Source organism: Argentina anserina, chromosome 4 (genome assembly GCF_933775445.1).
Source record: "Argentina anserina chromosome 4, drPotAnse1.1, whole genome shotgun sequence".
Lineage (NCBI taxonomy): Eukaryota > Viridiplantae > Streptophyta > Magnoliopsida > Rosales > Rosaceae > Argentina > Argentina anserina.
The window spans coordinates 18,358,792-18,379,958 of record NC_065875.1 but is presented as its reverse complement, the minus strand read 5'-3'; the positions used below and the strand labels follow the sequence as shown (position 1 = coordinate 18,379,958).

At 38.7% G+C, this 21,167-nt stretch overlaps 4 protein-coding genes and 1 pseudogene across 4 annotated transcripts; 4 read left to right on the top strand and 1 right to left on the bottom strand.

The window, feature by feature from the left end:
• The first annotated feature begins 915 nt into the window (after window positions 1-915).
• Window positions 916-3,158, top strand: LOC126792315 (zinc finger BED domain-containing protein RICESLEEPER 1-like; annotated as a pseudogene).
• A 756-nt stretch (window positions 3,159-3,914) lies between these two features.
• On the top strand, window positions 3,915-8,060 carry LOC126792596 (hydroxyproline O-galactosyltransferase GALT3). The gene is given in 10 exon segments (XM_050519002.1): window positions 3,915-4,179; window positions 4,326-5,366; window positions 5,519-5,666; window positions 5,668-5,731; window positions 5,851-6,129; window positions 6,792-6,918; window positions 7,063-7,199; window positions 7,300-7,407; window positions 7,620-7,685; window positions 7,687-8,060. Coding segments are annotated over 9 exon segments (1,884 nt in total). The 5' UTR covers window positions 3,915-4,179; window positions 4,326-4,552; the 3' UTR covers window positions 7,828-8,060.
• A 3,453-nt stretch (window positions 8,061-11,513) lies between these two features.
• On the top strand, window positions 11,514-13,772 carry LOC126790469 (probable protein phosphatase 2C 13). Its single transcript, XM_050516706.1, has 2 exons — window positions 11,514-11,804; window positions 12,567-13,772. The coding sequence occupies exons 1-2, from the start codon at window positions 11,628-11,630 to the stop codon at window positions 13,545-13,547; spliced, it is 1,158 nt and encodes a 385-aa protein (XP_050372663.1). The 5' UTR covers window positions 11,514-11,627; the 3' UTR covers window positions 13,548-13,772.
• Window positions 13,773-14,441: 669 nt separating this feature from the next.
• Window positions 14,442-16,584, top strand: LOC126791019 (dihydrolipoyl dehydrogenase 1, mitochondrial). The gene is made up of 2 exons (XM_050517411.1): window positions 14,442-14,791; window positions 15,160-16,584. The coding sequence occupies exons 1-2, from the start codon at window positions 14,510-14,512 to the stop codon at window positions 16,408-16,410; spliced, it is 1,533 nt and encodes a 510-aa protein (XP_050373368.1). The 5' UTR covers window positions 14,442-14,509; the 3' UTR covers window positions 16,411-16,584.
• Window positions 16,585-16,777: 193 nt separating this feature from the next.
• Window positions 16,778-19,544, bottom strand: LOC126791020 (uncharacterized). The gene is made up of 5 exons (XM_050517412.1): window positions 19,420-19,544; window positions 18,453-18,536; window positions 18,202-18,329; window positions 17,910-18,116; window positions 16,778-17,542 (listed from the first exon to the last, which is right to left on the bottom strand). The coding sequence occupies exons 1-5, from the start codon at window positions 19,457-19,459 to the stop codon at window positions 17,180-17,182; spliced, it is 822 nt and encodes a 273-aa protein (XP_050373369.1). The 5' UTR covers window positions 19,460-19,544; the 3' UTR covers window positions 16,778-17,179.
• Window positions 19,545-21,167: the final 1,623 nt, after the last annotated feature.

Below are 21,167 nucleotides of genomic sequence, written 5' to 3'. Positions count from 1 at the left end.
AAAGAAGAAAATAGGTGATAAATGAGGAAGTGGGTGGATGACTAGGTAATGATGGACCTAGAGGTGATGATTACACCCAAAATCAAATCAGATTTTTTGCATAATATATGTGTGGATTTTTAGACAATGAGGAGCCATGATTTTGTGAGAAATAGAGAAAAGTGATGTAGCTAAATTCCAACTAAAAAGATGAGATCTAGTTGTGATAGAACAATGTATTGCTTCTCCATAAAATTAGCCGGAAAATGCATAGCACCACCAAAAGTGGTGGTGCTCCGCCATAATAGTGCCGCTAAAAGTAGTGGTACTCGGAAATTGCCGGAATTTTACATTTTTCTTTTCTTGTCAAGATATTGTACAAAACATGTAAATGAATTAGTTTAAATTAAATTAAGCACATAAAATAAGTAAATTCCATATTTTAGGGCATTAAAATATATAAGAATTATGATCTAACACAACCTATAGCCTGATTTGACTCAGTATACACCTGAAGTAGTGGGGGACCAAATTTGTTTGTCAAGATCCATTATAGAGCCAAACCTTGTTGCACTGATTGCATCAGAAGCTGCATGAGGAATTAGATGCCTGAGCAAAGACATATTCCATGTCTCAATTTGTCTATCAGTTATGAAGGAAACTGGCATGAAGCAATGGGGAGTGTTACTTCCCGAATGTTGAAAGAAGGTAATCCTGGGATCCAATTGTCCTGCCATAAATCCACCGTCAAACCTGACCTAACTTGCCAAAAATCTCATTGCTTCATAGGATTTTATGAAGATTGTTCTATCCTATTTCAGGAACATCACCATTTCTTTCCAAAACAGCTACCCTGCTTAATCCAAAATGGAAAAAGAAAAAGAGATAGAAAAGACACATAATGGTGCTATCATTAGTAAAACATTTTACTAGTTCATGATCCAAAATGGAAAAAGAGATAGAAAGCCACATAATCATTTGAAGCTGGCTACGTGTAGGGCTAGTCCGCAATACTTTCGCGGGAAATTCAGCTCCTATTTCCTATGTTTCCTTCACTCGATTCCCACTTCTCAAATCTCATATTTTCCAATTGAAAACCCTAAAGCACTCTTAACTCTCTCATCTGGGACGACTCATCCGAACGAGGTATCTCATTCTCTCTAATCAAAATGAGACCAACATTTACGTATTGATCTTTCACATTTTGCTGCTTTTTTTGTCATTAATTTGGATGATTTATGTTATTTTCATTGGATTGCTATTTAATTTCGAGCTCATGGTTCATGAAATTGTCAAGATTTGGTAAATCCTTCACTTTCGAGAATTTTCTTATATCGTTCATGGATATATTCATGATCATTAATCAATAGGGGAAGAAGGGTTTATATATATATATAGAAAGATGGAGTAATAACGGATTCTAGGAACATATTTGTTTCTTTGTTGCTAGGGTGCTAATAATTTGTGTTCATCAGATGTCTGGCACTCTTCAAACCTTTGAATCTTTTGGTTCTAGAGGGAGAGGAGTTGGTGAATCTGATCAAGAAATGGGGGACAATGGTAGTGACAGCGATGATTTTGGTGAATTTTCCTTTCAGTCGGAAGCAATGCTTGAATATGATGAGCAAAATGGTTTGAGGGCTTTTGCGAAATTTGTTTGCTCTACACAGGTTCCACCTAAGATGGTTGAAGATAATGAATTTAGGGAGATGGTACGTAGGTTTAATTCCTCCATTAACATTAGTGTCAAGATGGTTGAGAGTGAATGCTTGATATTCTACGAGGAAAGTAGATTGAAAGTTAAAGAATTCTTGACAAATTTTGAGGGACAGATTGGCCTCTCTCTAGAGATATTGAAGTATTATAACTACCGTGATTACTTGTGTCTTTCAGTTCATTTTATTCAAGGGAATTGGAGAATGAAAAAGTTGGTACTTCTCTTCCGTTCTGGTTCAGATCCTGAAGACAAGTGTTCTGATAACTTTCGCTCTCAAGATTGGGGAATTATGAAGTTGCTTGAAAATTGGGGTATTAAGGATAAAATTTCTACTTTCGTTATGACTAGTGGTTATGGCAGTGTGGCTGATTATTTGGAAAGTAAAATCCAAGGAAACAACGACCTTGCTTTGAATGGTTGTGTGTTTCATCGGTTTCAAGTACGTTGTTGTGGTGAAATGGTCAGTCTTATGGTGCAGGAAGCATTTGACAAGATTAAAGATATCATTGAAAAGATTCGAGCATTGTCTTCTTCAGGTAAATCCTTACCCTTGTGGAATCACACTATCTTTGATCTACAGCAAGCCCTGAAGTTGTGGTCTGTGGGAGAATACTCTACAAAAGAAATGACCAATTCCAATGACAAACCATTGCCATCTCCTGATGAATGGAAGAAAGTTGAAGGTGTATGCAAAATTGTAGGGAGCATATATGAAGTATCAACAGCATTATTTGAGACAAAGCATCTAACTTCTAATGTTTATCTATATCACCTTCATGAGTTTCGCGAAATACTGACCAAAATGACGATACAGTCAGATGATTTTATCAGGACAATAGCGGAGGGCATGTTAAAAAGATTGGATAAGTATTGGGATGAGATGTTCTTGCTGTTGGCTATTTCTGCAGCATTGGATCCTCGGTTTAAGATGAAGTATGTAGAATTTGTTTGTTCAAAAGTTAAGTGTGATGCAAATGCACAAGTATTAGCTGTTTGGGGAGCCATTCAGAAACAGTTTGATGCATATGCTACAGTTTTTCCTGAAAGAGAGACCTTTCCGAGCGATTCATCTTCTTCGGAATCAGATTCAGAAGGGGAGTCTCCTATTCCCTGGCAAGTGAATCATATCTTTAGTGTGTTGCAAGACTACCACCAGTGCATCCAATCAAGTAATCAGCCTATTAAAAAATCAGAGTTAGATTACTACTTGGACGAACCTGTCTTACCTTGGAGTCAGAAGTTTAGCTCATTGACATGGTGGAAAACCGCTGGTGCTAAGTATCCTACCCTTTCAAGGATGGCACGCGATTTTTTGTCTATTCCAATCTCTCTTGCAACTTCATATGATGCATTCTATACCGAACCAAGGCCAGTTGATGAACATATGATCCGCTTGAAGCCGGACTTAGCAAATGCCCTGATGTGTACTCGGAGCTGGTACCGTTCACTGAAAGACTACTAGCAGGTTATCAACACAGTTTTCCAATGTTCTCCTGCTTTCCATTTGCAATTATTTTTTTCGGTCAATGCAAGTCTTGCAGAATAATATGTACCGAGTATTCTTCTTTCTTTGTAGTGTAGTTGATGGAAGAACACGTACTATATGGCCTGATATTGCACTTGTGATTGATAGCTCTCTTCTGTGAGATATGGGAATACCAGTTTAGTTGAGCAGCTCTTATGGCATGGACATCAATTTAATTTTTATAGTTACCATTGAGTACTAGAGTTCCCATTTGGGAGGCTAGAATGTTGTGTTTGCTTGTGTTGTATCTAGGACATGAGGATGAAGACGAATTTTCACCGGCACAATCCCACCTATTTATCTGCATTTAACTTTGATCAAATTTGTCCTCTGATTTCTCCTTAAAGAAAAATGAAAAAACATATGCTAACAAATGAATAAATATGGTCTGATAAATAAACGAAATATTATATAATTCAAGAACAACAAAATGCAAACTAAACAACCCAAAATAAGACTTCAGACGCCAAAACCATACGAGCAAAGGTGAACCAATCTGCAGCTTCTCCAGGAGAATGACGCCACTATAAAGTCTTCATCATGGTTCAAGAAATTATACCAAGCTATATGACGTGATGAGTTTGAGACATCTAAGAAAGGGGCCAGCTACAATTCCTGCTAACGAACACCAAATTTCTTTGATTCATATACATAATAAACAAAAACATCAGGCAGATGATCGTTTATAACTATCCATCATATTACTCCAACACTCTTCCTGACCATTTATGGTCAAACAAAAAGTCTATTTCGCCCTAAAACAAAATGCCAACAGTTTGACAACGGCGCTGTATAAGTAGCTCCCCCAAAGTCTCTCAGAACTGTTTAGCAACTCGACCATGAAGTTCAGCTTTCGAGCTCAGAAGTTCCCATCCTAGACTTCTCTGCAAACTTTGGGTGCTTCTGCTTCTGCTCCTGCTCCAGCTTCAGATCGAAGAACCCAAATCCCATTTAAGAAGTAAGCTTCTTGTATTAGTTGATATTCAACCATACATTGCTTTGTTCGATACTAAACACTTACTTGATAGTGACACACTAACACTAGAACTAGATCCTTATTGTAAAGATTCAATATTGAAGTGGTGGGTTTGTGTACTTGTGTAGTTGGTGCATAAAGTTTTGGTCTTTGTTGGGGTTTTGGGAGTTTGATAACTCAATAATTGGATTAGGCTGACTGGGCATTTCAGATTTCATGTGGACTGGCTATGAATAATGGAAGTAGTTGTTTGTGTTTTCAAACAGATGATGGAAGATGCTAGGTCAAGAACTGGGTTATATCCTCACTAGCTGTCTAGCGTTTAATAGCTTATAGAAAAGGGTTAACAGGAGTAATGTCGTTTTACTGTAAGCTTCAGTTTCGACATTTACCGAAAATGAGGAAGTGGTCTGGAGGGCTGTTGATCACTTCTCTTGCTATGGTATTAGTTTTTCGTTACGGAAGCATTGCCAAAATTGAACCCCTAAAGCTACCACGAACGCAGTCACTGAAGCAATCTGCTGCTGAATTCTTTGGAAATAATCCTGACAATGAATCTCTTGAGACATTTCCTGAGGTTAAAGTGATAGTACAGCCAAAACCATTTGAGAAACCGCATTTCATAGAGGTTGATGGGCTTGATGATATGTTTGCTTCACATGATATCTTCAAAGAAGAGTCAAGAGCCTTGCTTGTATGGCGTCACATGCGTCCCCTACTATGCAGGTCTGATGCTTTGCCTGAAACAGCTCAAGGGGTAAAAGAGGCTTCTATCGCATGGAAAGACTTGCTGTCTATAATTAACAAGGACAACGCTTCAAAACTGAACAAAAGTGAAGATCAAGAAGACAAACTGTGTCCTTTTTCTGTAAATGCACTCGACAATATAGCATCAGGAGATGGGAATATTCTTGAAATTCCTTGTGGCCTCATTGATGATTCTTCCATTTCTTTGGTTGGCATTCCTGATGGGCGAAGCTTTCAGATTCAACTTCTAGGCTCACAACTTTCCGGAGAGGCTCAGCCTCCTGTTATCTTGCATTACAATGTCAGCCTTCCAGGTGACAACATGACAGAGGAGCCATTTGTAATCCAAAACATATGGAATAATGAATTTGGTTGGGGCAAAGAGGAAAGGTGTCCTCACAAATCTTCTAGCAGTTTAGAAGGTAAATTTAAGTTTAAACTGTTATAAGTGCAATTGCAACTCTGTCTGTAGCACATTGGCACTATTTGCTTGTATATAAAACATCATGTGAAACATGTTTATCAGTTGAAGGGTTTGCAACTACAAATCTAACATATTTAGCGAATTCTACAGTTGATGGACTTGTTCTTTGCAATGAACAAGTTGTCAGAAGCTCTCTGGATGAATCTCTAAATGTGAGTCAACCTAGTAGTAATATGTTCACCAATGTTTCTAGGGTAAGTGCTCATGGAGATAATAATTTCCCTTTCATTGAAGGGAATTGGTGTAGAGGGATTCCACATGACTGTGAGCGGAAGGCATGAAACATCTTTTTCTTATAGGGAGGTAAGGTATAAGCTTGCTAATGGATGATATTAGATTCTTTTTTTTGTTTTTGTTTTTTTGGAAATATCACTCCATGTTGATATATGGTTATTTACGTCTGTTTTAATTTTTATAAGCAGAAACTCGAGCCATGATTAGTTTCGAAAGTGAAAGTGGCCGGTGGTTTGAATGTCTTATCAGCCCTAGCTAAAGTCTTGCCTGTTTCTGAGGATCATGATTTAGTTATTGATGTTGAGCACCTGAAAGCTCCACCTCTTTTGAAGAAAAGGCTGTTGATGTTGATTGGAGTTTTCTCAACTGGAAATAATTTCAAGCGTAGAATGGCATTGAGGAGGACTTGGATGCAGTACGAGGCTGTACGTTCTGGAGATGTGGCTGTCCGATTTTTCATTGGCCTGGTAAGTGAACCATTTCAGACGGGGAATTTTGTGTTTATTTATACCAATAATCCAATATATTTTCATCTACATCTTGTTTTACTGTTTTAGTCAGTAAAAGATTAGTATCTCCTAATTGAAAGTCATAATCAACAACTTGTCACTTAGTTGTTCGAAATAAGGTTCTCAATTTTGTACGTAATATTTCAGATATTGCTATGGCCTAGGAATGGAAATTTTTGTAATGTATGTATACTGACTACAGACTTTTGTTTCTCTGATCAGTATTCAGCACAAACACAGGACAGTACGTTATTACTAACAAGTGTCTTGTGTTGTTGTGCCTCAAGTGTGAGATTTATATTGGCATTTTCTCAAGATCATTACAAGTTATCTAATATCTATGGTTTTACCTGAAAATTGATTCTTTGGCAGCTGCTTGTAAAACAGATATGGGAGGGGGAGGAAATGTTTTTAGTACTTAGCTTAGAGCATGTTGCTTTTGTATGTGAACCTAGTGGGGGGAGGGCACCATGTAATTTATTGTAACAAGCTCCTTTTATTCCAAAAGGTTTGATGATTTCATTCTGGTTATGCTACTGGCCTGCTGATCAACATATTACTTGGTGAACATTAAAGAAATTCTTACCAAGAAACTCAAGTACATTTTTCCATACCTGCAGCACAAGAACAGTCCAGTTATTTTTGAACTGTGGCGAGAAGCTCAAGCTTATGGAGATATCCAACTAATGCCGTTTGTTGATTACTACAGCTTGATAAGCCTGAAGACAATTGCAATATGCATTTTTGGTATGTGCCTCCAAATTGAACTATTTTTTAATTCTGCATCGACATTTTGTCATAATTCTTTGTGCAAATATATTTAAAAACATACAAATGATCACAATCTCAAACAGACAAATATCCTCCCTGCTAAATATATCATGAAAACAGATGATGCTTTTGTTAGAATAGACGAGGTTGTCTCCAGCCTCAAGGGAAAGGCAGCTAAAGGGCTCTTGTATGGTCTTATATCATTTGAATCATCACCTGATAGAGACAAAGACAGCAAATGGTACATTGGTGATGAGGTATGCTCATGAAATTTCTTTCTTAATGTATGCTGTACGCATTATATTTGCTTCAATATGGTACTTTGGCTTGGTTCTAATGAGTGTTGATTTTGTGCAGGAATGGCCCTATGCTGGCTACCCACCATGGGCACATGATCCAGGTTACATCATCTCTAGGGACATTGCTAAATTCATTGTTCGTAGCCACCACGAAATGGAACTCAAGGTATACAAACTTGCTAACACATTGTCCAATATTTAAGCTGTATCTCTTCTGGGATCTGGCATAATTTTGTATAATCTAGTATCATCGTCTTGAAAAAAGAAGATAATATAGCTTCTAAAAAAACATTTCATTGAATTGCATTTGGAATGTGAAAAGACATTAATGGATCAGGCAATGAGTTGAGCTATCATACTTGGATTTTGTTTCTCCAGCTTTTTAAACTAGAGGATGTTGCAATGGGCATATGGATTGAACAATTACAAGAACAGAAGTCAAGAAGTGAATTATGTCACGGACTAAAGGTTTTACAATGCAGGATGTGAGCCAAACTATATTCTTGCTCATTACCAGTCCCCCAGATTAGTCTTGTGCCTTTGGGAGAAGCTGCAGAAAGAGCACCAGGCCAACTGCTGCGAGTAACACATTAACATCAGCCTTAAAAATTCCATTCTTTTGGTTCAGTTCCACTCTTTACAGCAAACTGCACCAACCGTAATCGACCCTTTTCTGGGGTGTCTAGAAATATCAAAGAAAATTCTCAGATGTCAACTGTACAGTAATTTTATGCCGAGTTCCTCTTATCTTGTTTGACGATTACATGGTATTCTTTATTCATTTACAGTCAGATCCAGGTGGTTCTGGCCTTATGGGTTGATCTTGTTGCATCAAGTTGACCTCTTAATCATCTTCTCCCATTAGTTAGAATTCAGAAAGCTGGTGGTGCATTTGTGATGATGAAAGAAGATTCAAGGGCTGGTATAAGTTGACCCCTGTACCAAATAGTGAAGCCCCATCTCTGTGTTAAAACCACACGCATCTTCTTTCTTCTTTTTGTTGGTAACAGAAGGTCACAATTCTGTACTTTTAAGCTGATGTGACAAGTCCAGAACACAATGCCATGGATTGTCGAACTGTGATTGGTTGAAACATAAGAATATCATATCGCATATGATAGAGAACATGAAGTGGAAGGTACTCGAAGTTTTGGATGGTATTGGTTAGGAGTTAGGACTCTGCAATGCAAGTGATTGTGGTCGAGACACGTACAAAACTTCCATGAACAAACAAAAGAAGGGTAATTCTATACATGATTGTCATGGTGCCACCTCTTGTAGAACAGTAGAAGATAGGTAACAGATCAACTGAAAAAACAGTGGGAACTTTCTGGCTTTGAACCAGCACTCAAGATATAGATTTCACCCGAGGTTTTCTTCTGCCAAGTGTATATGATTAGGTCTGTAGTGACTGATTAGGATTTCAGCCACTCACATAAGATATAGAGATTAAGAGAATCCTCACCAACATTTTAGTCCCGCAATGCTTGTTAGGCTACTAGTTTATTGTTTACCTACTATTTTATCTACGACAAGATTTCACTAGGCTAGCCAACCGTTAAAGTGGTACTTGGAAAGAAAATGGTCCGAGTGAAATTCCGCGTCGTTTTAACTTTCAAAATAAAATATGTGAGTTGTGAGGAGTTGACAAATCAAATTTAAGTTCATCACATTTCTATATAATTTTTTATGTATAATTCCCTATATGATATAGGTGATTCCATGCTCCATCTAGGAGTATTTGCAGTTTTTCAAAACTCAATCTTACAACTGAAGGCAAGAAGATAAATGCTTGGATCTTGATCATGGTTAGCTAGTTGATCATCTTTTCTGCTCAAGTTCCTTTTCACTTTTTTCATTGGATATCTGGATAACAATAACAAAAAAGACGAGCTTTTGCTGCATAAAACTATAGAAGAAAGGACTTAGGAGGAGAGAAGACTTGTGAGCCAAGTAAGTTTGATTAGTGTTTTGGCTTTGAACAAATGAATGGAATCGAAGTGCTCAAATGGTGACGGCAGCCACTTTAAAATCCAACAAGGCAACAACTAACAAAAGCTAACCCCATTAAGCACGCAACCTTTTTTGTATATGAATTTAAGGTAGTAGCACCAAAATAAAGTTTCACGGTCACTCATTTCTTTAATCAAGATGGCTCTTCCAAACTTGAATCTCAGGAAAGTCAGGGAAAACGTTTAGCATAAGTTGATGGAGGTTTTGAAGGAACATACAAATCAAAAGACGAGCTCTTGTTGTGAAATCATGTGGGAAATGAGGGCAGTATATCCGGCTACATTTCGTCCTCATCACTCTTGAATGATAATGATATGCTCTTCCTTATATTTTAAAACTCGTTTGGTATAAAATCCACACAAATTCAATCAAGGACATGTATTGAAAGAGATCTACCAATTATAAACACAATGATTTTACTTATGTCGAAAGTGAAATTTGAGTGCTAGTAAAAAAATGTCGTAGATTAAAATATATAATCTGATTTATATCCCAAGATAGGGCGAATTTGCATCCAAACATCATTTATGAACTTCTGATATCAGCTCAAACTTCAAAACTTGCTAGGAGATCATACATCGAAGCAACTCCCGGCAATGTGAAAACTGCAGTTCAGATATCAACACCTATATTTTGGACTCGAGATCTAAGTTTTCATACTAAACAACCTTGGGTTATCAAGCGTGTTAGCAACAAATTGAGAACCCTGAGATTTGAGACCCCTACAAATATATCCAACATATTTCTCGCTCTTTGAACATAACAACATGTAACTCGCTTTAAATATAAAAAAACTAGAGAGAGAGAGCCTCCAGTGAGACCTTGCGTGACCTTGTGGCGCCGCCGTCGGACAAGACTAAGAGGACATAGTGTTCAGAGATGAAGGACTTCGTCAGAGCAAGCGTTGTTGGAGGTGGGTCGATCCATCACGTTCGGGAGGAGGAAGTGTTGGGAGGGTTGCGGCAGGTCAACGCTAGGCGAAAGTCTTTGTGCGCGAAGCACAGATACAATGAGGTTGGTTGATTGTGCTGGATGGTCGGGTTCATGGGGGAAGTAGTGGGAGCGATTAGTGTGAGTTCAGATATGTTGGATCCAGATTTTCTTCGTCAAGTTGTGTTGGCTCTTGTTTTTTTTTTTTTCCGTTGGCATCTTGGAACCCAGAGATGTCGTATTCTCTGGGTGTCTTTTTGGCTATGGTCGCAGCAGGATTGCAAGTCGAAGGGTAATGGTGCCGGCGTGGTGGTGGTTGCTTGTCTTTGGCAGCTTTGGCTTTGGTGGGGCTCAACAGCGTTCGGGTCTGGGCTTGGACTCAGGTTCTCGTTATCTTTTATTCGGTTTTGCCCTAGTCTAATTAGTTTTTAGTTTTATTGGTTTCAAATGTCTGTTGTTAGACCTTTATTAGTATTTTATTTTTCTATTATTAGTGTAGGACAATGCTTATTACTATGTTTGTATCAGTCATAGAATAAACTAGTTTAGTTTGATTTGCACTTATTACAAAATAAATAGTTATATACCGCATACTAGTCTTGAGTTTAGACTCATAACTTCTGACTTGATGTCATTATCAGCGGATATATATATAATGGTTATTCATGTCACATAAGATTTATAAAAACCTATATATATTGATTTGCTGTAAAAAAACATGTAGCTCGCTCTTTGAAAACTTAAAAATATAAGACATCTTAATAATACGTGTAAGTCTCTCTCAGACTTTAAAACCAAATGAATATAACAGAATGAATTCTTCGTAAATATATATATATAAGATAAAAAAATGCCTTGAATTCTAGGATACAAACCAAGAACAGAAGATGTGTAACGGTGTACCATTGCTAAAAAAATGAAAAACAATATATATAAATATGAACAAAAATCCCTGATATATCTCCATTGACCAGTAACAAACGGGCGTGAAGGAGAAGCCACCACACTGTTTAGTTGTCACTCCGTATATGGAAAGCCAAAAAACCCCGCACAGTTTCGAAGTAGGAATCGGAAACCATGAGCCGCAAAGGCGGCAAAGCTACCCCACTCAGGGACAGAACCGTCATTCCCGCACACCAATTCCAGCCAGTAACGTGTAAAATCCCCTCGCGTTGAACACACGCCTCACCTCAAACCCCGCGTCAACCCACGCGCCAACTCCCGGTAAACCAAGAGTCGGTGCTACTGGCTGCAGCCGGTAATTTCCAAAATTGGACCCCTTAAATACCCCAAGTCTCTCCCTATGCGCTTCACATTTTGCAAGTTTGCAAATCCAAAGCGCGATTTAGATTTTTTGAAGAAAAGAAAAAGAAACCCTAATTCCGTTTCTGAAAACCCTAAGAATTCCCCCAATTCTCGAGATTATACGACGGCGTTTTAAAGATGATTGTGAGCCAGAACGTGGTGGCGGAAGCCGAGATTATTTGCCAGCAGAGCCTGCTGGACGTCAAGTACCGCCGCGTGCAGATCGACGTGGGGTCGCCGCCGGCTTCTTCTCCGAGCTTCGGAGAGGTCTGCGTCAACGAGGTGGTATCGAACGAGGTCAAGCGCTTCGAATCGGTATGTATCTCTGTTGCTTTTAAGCTTGAATTTTGAGTTTGATTAGTAAATTTGCTTACTTTTATATAGTTTCTGTTATTGATTTTTTTGTAGGATTTAGTTATTGATTTAGGGTTTGCTTTGATGCTTGTGTTTAAGATCAGCTTGTTTGTATGGAATTGAATGAAGGAAAAATATAAAAAATTTAAACTTGGTTTTGTGAATCTAATAAGGTTGATTAGAGTAGACCACCCCTGTTTGCTCTGTGTTTCATGGTTGTTGATAATGATGATCTTTAAGTGTAAAGCTTTGATCTTTAATGCGTAGAGTTGTAGACTTAAATTCTGGCCCTTACACCACCAACCCACCTTAGAAAATTGATATTTTGATACATAGAAAAAGCTGACTAAGTTATAATTATGTGATGATTTGGATTTTGAAGTGTGAAATTCATTGTTGAGTTTATGAACATGTTTTGGATATTCTTTAGATTCTTTTGTTTTTTAGCATGTCCTTTATGTTGCTGGAAAGTTTGCTTTATGGGTCTTTGGTAGGTTTCTGGTTTGCCATTAATGGTGTGTGATTATGCTGTAAAAGAGGGATGTTAGAAACAGAGATAAAGTACTGGTGAAACTGAATGAGTCAGTTGTGTTAATGGTCTATTAGAGTCAGATGTGTTAATATGGTCCATTAGTTATTTGTTTGTATCTGCATGATCAGTTTTATGACTTTGGTTTTGAGATGAAGGACAACTTTACTAACCTCGTCTGTTCTTTTTATCAGGTTGTGAGGTGCTCAGAGACCATTGCTAATGCTGTAATAGAGACTCCTGCAGTCAAGTTTGTTCCAAACATTTACTCAGGAAGCCATACTGACATTGGAGTAAGACATTCCATGGATGACGATCACATTCGGATCGATGACCTATCTGCCCATGTCGGGCCTCTCTCTAATAGTTCCTTGCCGAGTGCATTTTATGCAGTTTTTGATGGACATGGCGGACCTGAAGCAGCTACTTATATAAAGAGCAATGCCATGAGACTGTTTTTTGAAGATGTTGATTTGCCGCATGCAGAAGATTTTGGTGGCACTTTTTTCAAAGAGTTGGAGAACTCACATAAGAAAGCATTTCTACTGGCAGACCAGGCCTTGGCTGATGAACACAGCGTGGATGGTTCATGTGGAACCACAGCATTGACTGCCCTAGTACTTGGAAGCCAGCTGCTCGTAGCAAATGCTGGTGACTGTCGGGCAGTTCTTTGTAGGAAAGGAGTCGCATTTGATATGTCCCAAGATCATAAGCCTACCTACTTGCCAGAACGTAGGCGGGTTGAGCAGTTGGGTGGTTACATTGATGATGGGTATCTTAATGGTTATTTATCAGTCACCCGAACCCTTGGAAATTGGGATTTCAAATTACAACTTGGCTCCTCATCACCTCTCATTGCTGAGCCGGATGTTCAACAGATTATGTTAACAGAAGATGATGAGTTTCTAATACTTAGCTGTGATGGGATATGGGATGTCATGTCTAGCCAATATGCAGTGAGCCTTGTTCGTCGTGAGCTGAGGAAGCACAATGATCCGCAACAGTGTGCCAGAGAACTCGTGAAAGAAGCATTACGCCTGTATGCATCGGACAACCTCACTGTTATTGTTGTATGCCTGTCTTCTCCTAATCGCCTTGCTGAGCCACGCTCCGAGGGAAAAAGGTTAAGGAACTGCAGTTTCTCAAGATTGAGAAGCTTGCTAGAAGGCAATTGAATGTATACAACCAATTCATTCACTATTTACCATTTCCAAATGGAAATGAGCTTCTATCTGTTTGTGGCTGTTTCAGATAGTTTTTGAACAAAGCGGTCAGCAGTTTTGTAGGATAGAAATAGGCACTTGAGTTGTATTGGAATTGAATTGAGTGAATTGTAGCTGTGAACAGAATTTACAATCTTGATTTAAATAGGCACTTTGTGGCTCATATTCTTCTTCTCATTTCTGCGTGCTTATCCTTGAGCATTTATTTACCTGAAAAACTGTTCTAAGTTTCTAACACTCTGGAAACAGTCCTAAATCCGAAAACTGATCTTATAGATTGCTTCATTTCAATCCAAAACAGACCCGGGGAGTGTTATATGTCACTATCCATTGTAGGATTGGCTTCAGTTGGCAGCAGACAAATAACCTCATCATCTTGCACCCCTCCTAAACCAAACATCCCAATTCATGATCTGCTAAGCCTCTGTGAGGCTCCCATTTTCTACCCTTGTCTTTTCTCTTTTATATTAAAATGTCAACTCCAGAAAACAAAACAAAAATCGAATTTCTTCCAAAAAAAATGAAAAATTGAATCAACCAAATAGAAGAAGGTAGCCAACACATAACTGCGTTCTTCTTACTTAAATCAATTCATTTGCCAGCTAATTATAGGAGTCAAATAAGGTGAGCCCTCAACCTAAACACAATATAAACGACCACGATTTCCTTCATTCCCAAATACATAACGTGGCATATGATCAACCGTTGCACCTTCAACTCTACTGTGTACCTTAGCACACAAAATCACCAAAAAAGAATATAATACAAAGCCAATAAACCAAAAAAAGAAAAAGGGAAAATTCGATAGGCAAAGCGGTGAAGGCTTCACTGTAGAAAAGCCAGGGTCGTAGAAAATTGGAGCCTTTAAGCCAAACCAAAAGCTCTCTCTCAAATTCTTCAACAAACACTAAACAATGGCGATGGCGAGCTTTGCGCGGCGCAAGGCCTACCTGCTCTCCAGAAACCTCTCCAACACTTCGTCGGAGGCCGTCCGCTACTCCTACTCCATCACCTCCTTCTCCCGCCGCTTCGCCTCCTCGGGATCTGACGACAACGACGTCGTCGTCATCGGCGGCGGCCCCGGCGGATACGTCGCCGCCATCAAGGCCGCCCAGCTCGGTCTCAAGACCACCTGCATCGAGAAGCGCGGTGCTCTCGGCGGCACGTGTCTCAACGTCGGCTGCATACCCTCCAAGGTCATCTACCTACTCATTGTTACTGTTTTACTAGGGTTAAATAATCTATCAGTATCTTTGTGCTTTTGTAATATTAGATCTAACCAATTGTGATTATAGTTTCATTTTGAGTGGATTGAGTTCATTATTCTTACTAATTGAAGTTTATTTGGGGCTAAATTGTGCAAATTTTCGCTTAAATAAGCCGTAAAATTGATGTTCTTAGTAAAATTTGAGACTTGGCAGCATTCAGAATTTACTGTACTGTAAATTTTATCTTTTCGGCTGTTTTTGATTGAACTAGGTGGCTTTTGGATTCGTTGAATTATGTTAAGTGTGAGTTGCTGGTGTGGTTTAGTGTTAACTAACGATGAACTTTTTATGTCCAGGCGCTTCTGCATTCGTCACACATGTACCATGAAGCTCTGCATTCGTTTAAGAGTCATGGTGTGAACTTCGACAATGTTCAGATTGATTTGGCTGCCATGATGGGCCAGAAAGATAAAGCTGTGGCTAACCTGACAAAAGGTATTGAGGGTCTGTTCAAGAAGAATAAGGTGACTTATGTTAAAGGCTATGGAAAGTTCCTATCCCCTAATGAGGTTTCGGTGGACACCATTGATGGTGGAAATACGGTTGTGAAAGGAAAGAATATTATCATTGCCACTGGTTCTGATGTCAAATCTTTGCCCGGGATTACCATTGATGAGAAGAAGATAGTATCGTCAACAGGAGCTCTGGTATTGTCTGAAATTCCAAAGAAACTTGTGGTTGTCGGAGCAGGATATATTGGTCTTGAGATGGGTTCAGTCTGGGGCAGGCTTGGTTCTGAGATAACTGTTGTTGAGTTTGGACCTGATATTGTCCCATCAATGGACTCGGAAATCCGCAGGCAATTCCAGCGTTCCCTTGAGAAGCAAGGAATGAAATTCGTGCTCAAAACAAAGGTGGTAGGAGTTGATACTTCTGGAGATGGTGTGAAGTTGACCCTTGAACCAGCAGCTGGTGGTGAGCAGACCACGCTTGACGCTGATGTCGTTCTTGTATCTGCTGGTAGGAATCCATTCACATCTGGGCTCGATTTGGACAAGATAGGAGTTGAAACTGACAAGATGGGGAGAATTTTAGTCAATGAAAGGTTTGTGACAAATGTTCCAAGTGTTCATGCAATTGGTGATGTTATTCCTGGACCCATGCTCGCTCACAAGGCAGAAGAGGATGGGGTTGCATGTGTGGAGTTCATAGCTGGTAAGCATGGCCATGTGGACTATGACAAGGTCCCTGGGGTTGTCTATACTCACCCTGAGGTTGCGTCTGTTGGGAAGACCGAGGAGCAAGTGAAGGCCTTAGGCGTGTCATACCGAGTTGGAAAGTTCCCCTTCTTGGCAAACAGCAGAGCCAAGGCAATAGATGATGCCGAAGGACTAGTCAAGATTTTGGCCGAGAAGGAGACAGATAAGATCTTGGGAGTTCACATCATGGCACCCAATGCTGGAGAGCTCATTCACGAGGCAGCCATAGCATTGCAGTATGATGCATCAAGTGAGGACATTGCTCGTGTTTGTCATGCACATCCAACCATGAGCGAGGCCTTGAAGGAAGCTGCCATGGCTACTTATGACAAGGCCATTCACATCTAGAAAAGTTAATTACTTTGACTTTTGGTTTTACTGTCTTTACCTTTTAAGAATTTTGGAATGACTTGTGAAGAACTTTCCATTTAGTTATTTTGGCCTTCAATGAAGGTAACTGATAAAGTACTTGATTTTTGACAAGGTTTCCAGCCCCTTTGGTTCAATAAGGGAATGACTGTATGATTGCTATTCTCAATGTGAATAACAACACAAGCTGGGCTTCGTATTCTCTCAAAAACAAAAAATCATTTGTGTTGGTACTTTGGTGGTGCGCATTGTACCCACTAGTTTGTTTTGTTTTCAATTTTAGATCTCTTGTAATTTTCGCAGGAGCTACTTTACACTACATATATCGAACCACTTACAAAGATGTTTCTTATTTGCAACATTGTGCAACAAAAATGGCCAATTCAGAAGAGAAACCATCATAATATTATTAATTGTGCAGTACAACGACACTGACAAGAAAGAATCGCGGTTACATTCTGCTCTGTAATGCTTCTGCTCCTACCCACCCATTTTGATTCAAAGAAAATAGCTAGTTTACAATTAATGCCTTCTCTCCACATGAGACCCGGGCTGCTGGAAAACACCTATATGCAAATGATGCACAATACCCCCTTGCGTAATACTTAATAGGCTTCCTGATTTGCTTTGTTAACCAAATTCAAAGCAAAAAATGATACTGAAAGTTCAGCAACAGTTCATATCTTCTCGATAATAGTAAATTCGGCGGTTTGGTACAGGCACTTGGAAGCAGACCTGAATTGTCAAGTTATGGACCCTCCCGCATATCAGGCCTCCTTTTGGCCTGCACAGCCAGCCGTGCATCCCTCTCCCGTTCAAACTCCCTGTAATCTGCTCGCTCCAAGAAGGAAACCTTGTCTAAATATTGGTTGGAACTCTTTTTGTAAGCATCCAACTCCTCGTCCAACCCTTTTTCTTCCTTAAACTCTCCCCAGTCCTTTTTGGTCTTGTCGAGCACACTGAGTTTTGGTTTCTTCTTGATCTGTTCAAGCACAGCATCAACTGCTGAAGGTGCATGAGCTTTTGCCTTGTCAGATGCTTCCTTTGAATCAGCATCCACAAGCTTCTTAACTTCAATTTGTTGACCGGCAAAGTCGCGGACCTCTCTGATCTACAAAAAGGAACATTTGTTATGATTTTTACTTTTTCAGTTAGTTTACAAACTAACAGTGCAAGCCGTAGAACACCGCTTTAGATAAAGGATGCAGCTTCAAATACAAATAATGATTGATGTGCTGAATATTAAAATTTGGTTTACCAGCTCAATGAATTCGGCCTAAAAATTAAAATTTTGGCAAATACAAAATACCACTTAAGTAGCAAAAGATAGGTGTGTAGATACATTCTATATAAAATCTTCAAATATGGACCGAAAAGCCAATCATGAGACAGGTTTCAAAAGTGTATAAGCTCCCCAATCCCACACCACCAGGGCATCGGAGTTCAAAAAAGCAGGAGAACAAAAAGAATTTACTTACCTCAATTTTCCCTCTACCCAATGCAGCAACTCCAGCATCCTTAACTTCTACAAGAGCCGCAGCAGCTAGCTTCCTGGAAGTTTCACCAGAGCTGTCCTGCATGATAGTATCACTAGTATTGTTCGGAACGACAATTGATCCCTTCTGTGATAGATCATCCTTTCGGGACTCTGTCTTTGGTGTCAGGCCCAGATATGCCTTCCAACCCTGTAAAATACAATAGTAAGAGGTCAAATTCCAGCCACTTATATATTTCAATTCCAACACAAAAGTGAGAACGAGAAATCCTTACATCAGATGATGCCTTTTTTGGAGTTTTGTTCACATTTGACTGGGATTTCTTTAATAAATCCTTGAAATTCTTGTTAGATATTCCTTTATTCATTTGCTCCCACACAGCATCTACCCGGGCTTTTACATCTATTAAGACAGGAAAGAACATCAAATCTTCCAATCAACTGACTGTGTAAAATCATCGAGATAAACCAAACAGAAGAACTGGAATTGAAGAAACACACATTGTGAACGAAAAGAAGCTCTGACCAGTTTCTCCAGGGTTTGCATTTGAGCTTGGAAGAGTAGCAGCTCCCTGTGCAGGCTCAGCATTATCCTTTTCACTTGCACTACCTAAAACACAGAACCAAATAACTTAACCACAAGTAGCCGAACAAAGAGAAGGACTAAATGCTGGAAGTGCCTGCACTAATGCCAGAAAACTCAGTCGGAACTTTAAAGAGGCAACACACAACAAATGCTCAATAAGTTGGAAAACCACTACCCAGGAGCTGATTCATAGAATAAAAAATTCTCATGTCCAACGATCTTTGGATAAATCTTCAAAACAAGCTAATAATATAACTCTTTGCTAGTCATAGACTATCTCCATTTTACTAAGACATCAAGCACTGAAATCAGTTGTCATAAGAATAACATTGTCAGAACATGTGATGCTGATCTTCAAGTTTCTGAACTGTTACTCTACCTATATCACTAATCTTGAGTTAATCAAGACTAAAAACAACTACAACAGGTTATAGCCTAGCTTCTTGTTTAAATTAGAGCTTGAGATGACAACAAAACTGACAAGAACAAAGGCTTCAAACCCATAAAAGAGTGGATAATGCAGCTGAAAACCCGAAACTATTTGAGTGAATTTACTATTTTATGAATTGGGTAATTGAGCACACATCTTTCCACCTCTACAATAAACTAAAAATCAACCACCTCAATTCATAAATCTACAAAACGGTTTAGTGCCCGACCAAATCAACTAGTTACAAGCTCAAACAACCCATCTGTCTGTTTGTGCTTTAGAGTTATTCAAAGACAGATTCTAGCTCAGAAAACAGAAGCAAAAAAACATTAGGGTAGAGTTTTGTGGATCCTCGGTTAAAACCCCGATTGTTTTGTTGAATCTTCTGGGAAGATTGGAGACGTGAAACAAAGAAGGTAGATCAAAACGGCAAAGAAAAAGAATATAAGGAAAAGGGAATAGGAAAAAAGAGGGTACCTGAGGTAGAGGCATCGATTGGGTTGGAGGTGGAAGCCATTGAAGACGCAAGGAAAGTTGCAGTCGCTGTTGAACAAAGCTATATATATTCACATAGTAGAGAGTCTCTTATCGGTAGGGGTGCACACACAGACTCGAAAATCGAAAAAAAATTGTATTCGAATCTAAACCGAATCTGATAAAATTGAAAACTCAAAAAAATCGAACAGAAAATAAAAAAATCGAACCGAACCGAGCCGAATATGTTTGGGTTGGGTTTTGGGTTTAGTCCCTCATAAACCGAACGAAATCGAACCGACCTAAATAAACCGAAGTCAACGGTCAACGTCATCATTTTGGTATACTTTTACTTTTATTAATTTTTTAAAAGAAAGTAAAACTACATCAAATATAAACCTAATTGACTTAATCAATCTCGCGACATCTCTTATATTGATAGGAGCACAAAGTGTGATGTTCTTAATGTATATATGTCATATTCTTATGCTTTGTTACTTCTTATTTAGTTGTTTTAAGTTCATATTTGTTATTTGTATGTTTTAGTAGAGCTATGCCGAATTTAGATATTTTGATGATGAAATTGTGCTAGGTGTTAGAAATCTTTATTGAGCTAGGATTCCTTACTCGACTAGGATTATACTTTTCTATTTTCATTCTTTCATATTCCTTAATCTTCGATTTCTTTTCAGGAAATACAAATCCTACTTGGACAAGGAGTAGTGATGTCGTGATGCGTTCCTAGTGAAACAAGGAAGTCATGTCCAAGCTAGATAAGGAGAGGAGAGGCCGACCTAGCTATTTAATAGTTGAAGAAGGAGAGATGTCGTGCAGCCCCTATTTCTTACATCAAGTTGGATTTGGAGTACACGAATCAAAGTCCATATCAAAGAAGATTTCAACTTCCCAATCCGATTCTATCTCCTATTTGGGACGACATGAAGGTTATATTGACTCTTATATATAGAGGCACGGCCTCATTGTTTAATCATCATCAACCTTGCACACAAGTGCAAGCCAAATCTCTGCTGAAACAGTCCCCCATTCATCAAGAACCCTAGAATCTGAAATTCATCCTTCTTCATCCCTTGAATCTGAAGCAAGTAGCCTAGGATCTTCGTTTGCTTGGAATAAACCCCGTAGGAATATTTCAAAGTGTAACTCTATGATCTTCATGTTTTATTTCGGTTTTCTATATTCTTGTTCTTGAATGATTTTTTTTTGTTTTATTAAAGTTATTTCGGTCTTGTCTATGAGATAGTTGTGACTTTCGAATTGTGTAATGATATGAAATTTTTGATTTCCTATTCAATGATTTTACGTTTTATGTCGTGAGTTTGTCCATGTTCTTGATTAATTTTCGGTGTGTTCTTATATTGCATGTGTGATTAAGACAAGTAGTTGATGTTGCATATGTTAATTATTCAAAATTAAAGACGATTATGATACAAGTAGTTGATTAATTGTTTGTTCTTTGTTCTCCCACCGATTATGTTCTTAAGTTTGACATTAGATAGGTGCTTGAAACATGTTAATTTCTCTATGTGATACGTAATTGCATGATGCATTAGTGTGTTAGATTTCATGGCAAGACAAGTAGTTGAGCCGAACGTATCCATGTATTAGGAACCAAGTAGACTTGAAGCATGATCAAACTTAAGTTGAACTATGATACCTATGTCATGAACATGATTGAGAATAGATTTCGATGGCTTTGTTCTTACATGATTTATTTGGTAATTGCTTATGTG

Bases quoted from the DNA above. Each gene is read 5' to 3' on its own strand.
- LOC126790469 (XM_050516706.1), top strand. From the start codon at position 11,628: ATGATTGTGAGCCAGAACGTGGTGGCGGAAGCCGAGATTATTTGCCAG. The intron at 11,805-12,566 runs GTATGTATCTCT...TCTTTTTATCAG, and splicing joins AGGTCAAGCGCTTCGAATCG to GTTGTGAGGTGCTCAGAGAC.
- LOC126791019 (XM_050517411.1), top strand. From the start codon at position 14,510: ATGGCGATGGCGAGCTTTGCGCGGCGCAAGGCCTACCTGCTCTCCAGA. The intron at 14,792-15,159 runs GTCATCTACCTA...TTTTATGTCCAG, and splicing joins TCGGCTGCATACCCTCCAAG to GCGCTTCTGCATTCGTCACA.
- LOC126791020 (XM_050517412.1), bottom strand. From the start codon at position 19,459: ATGGCTTCCACCTCCAACCCAATCGATGCCTCTACCTCAG. The intron at 18,117-18,201 runs GTAAGGATTTCT...TGTATTTTACAG, and splicing joins CAAAAAAGGCATCATCTGAT to GGTTGGAAGGCATATCTGGG. The intron at 17,543-17,909 runs GTAAGTAAATTC...TCCTTTTTGTAG, and splicing joins TGGGTAGAGGGAAAATTGAG to ATCAGAGAGGTCCGCGACTT.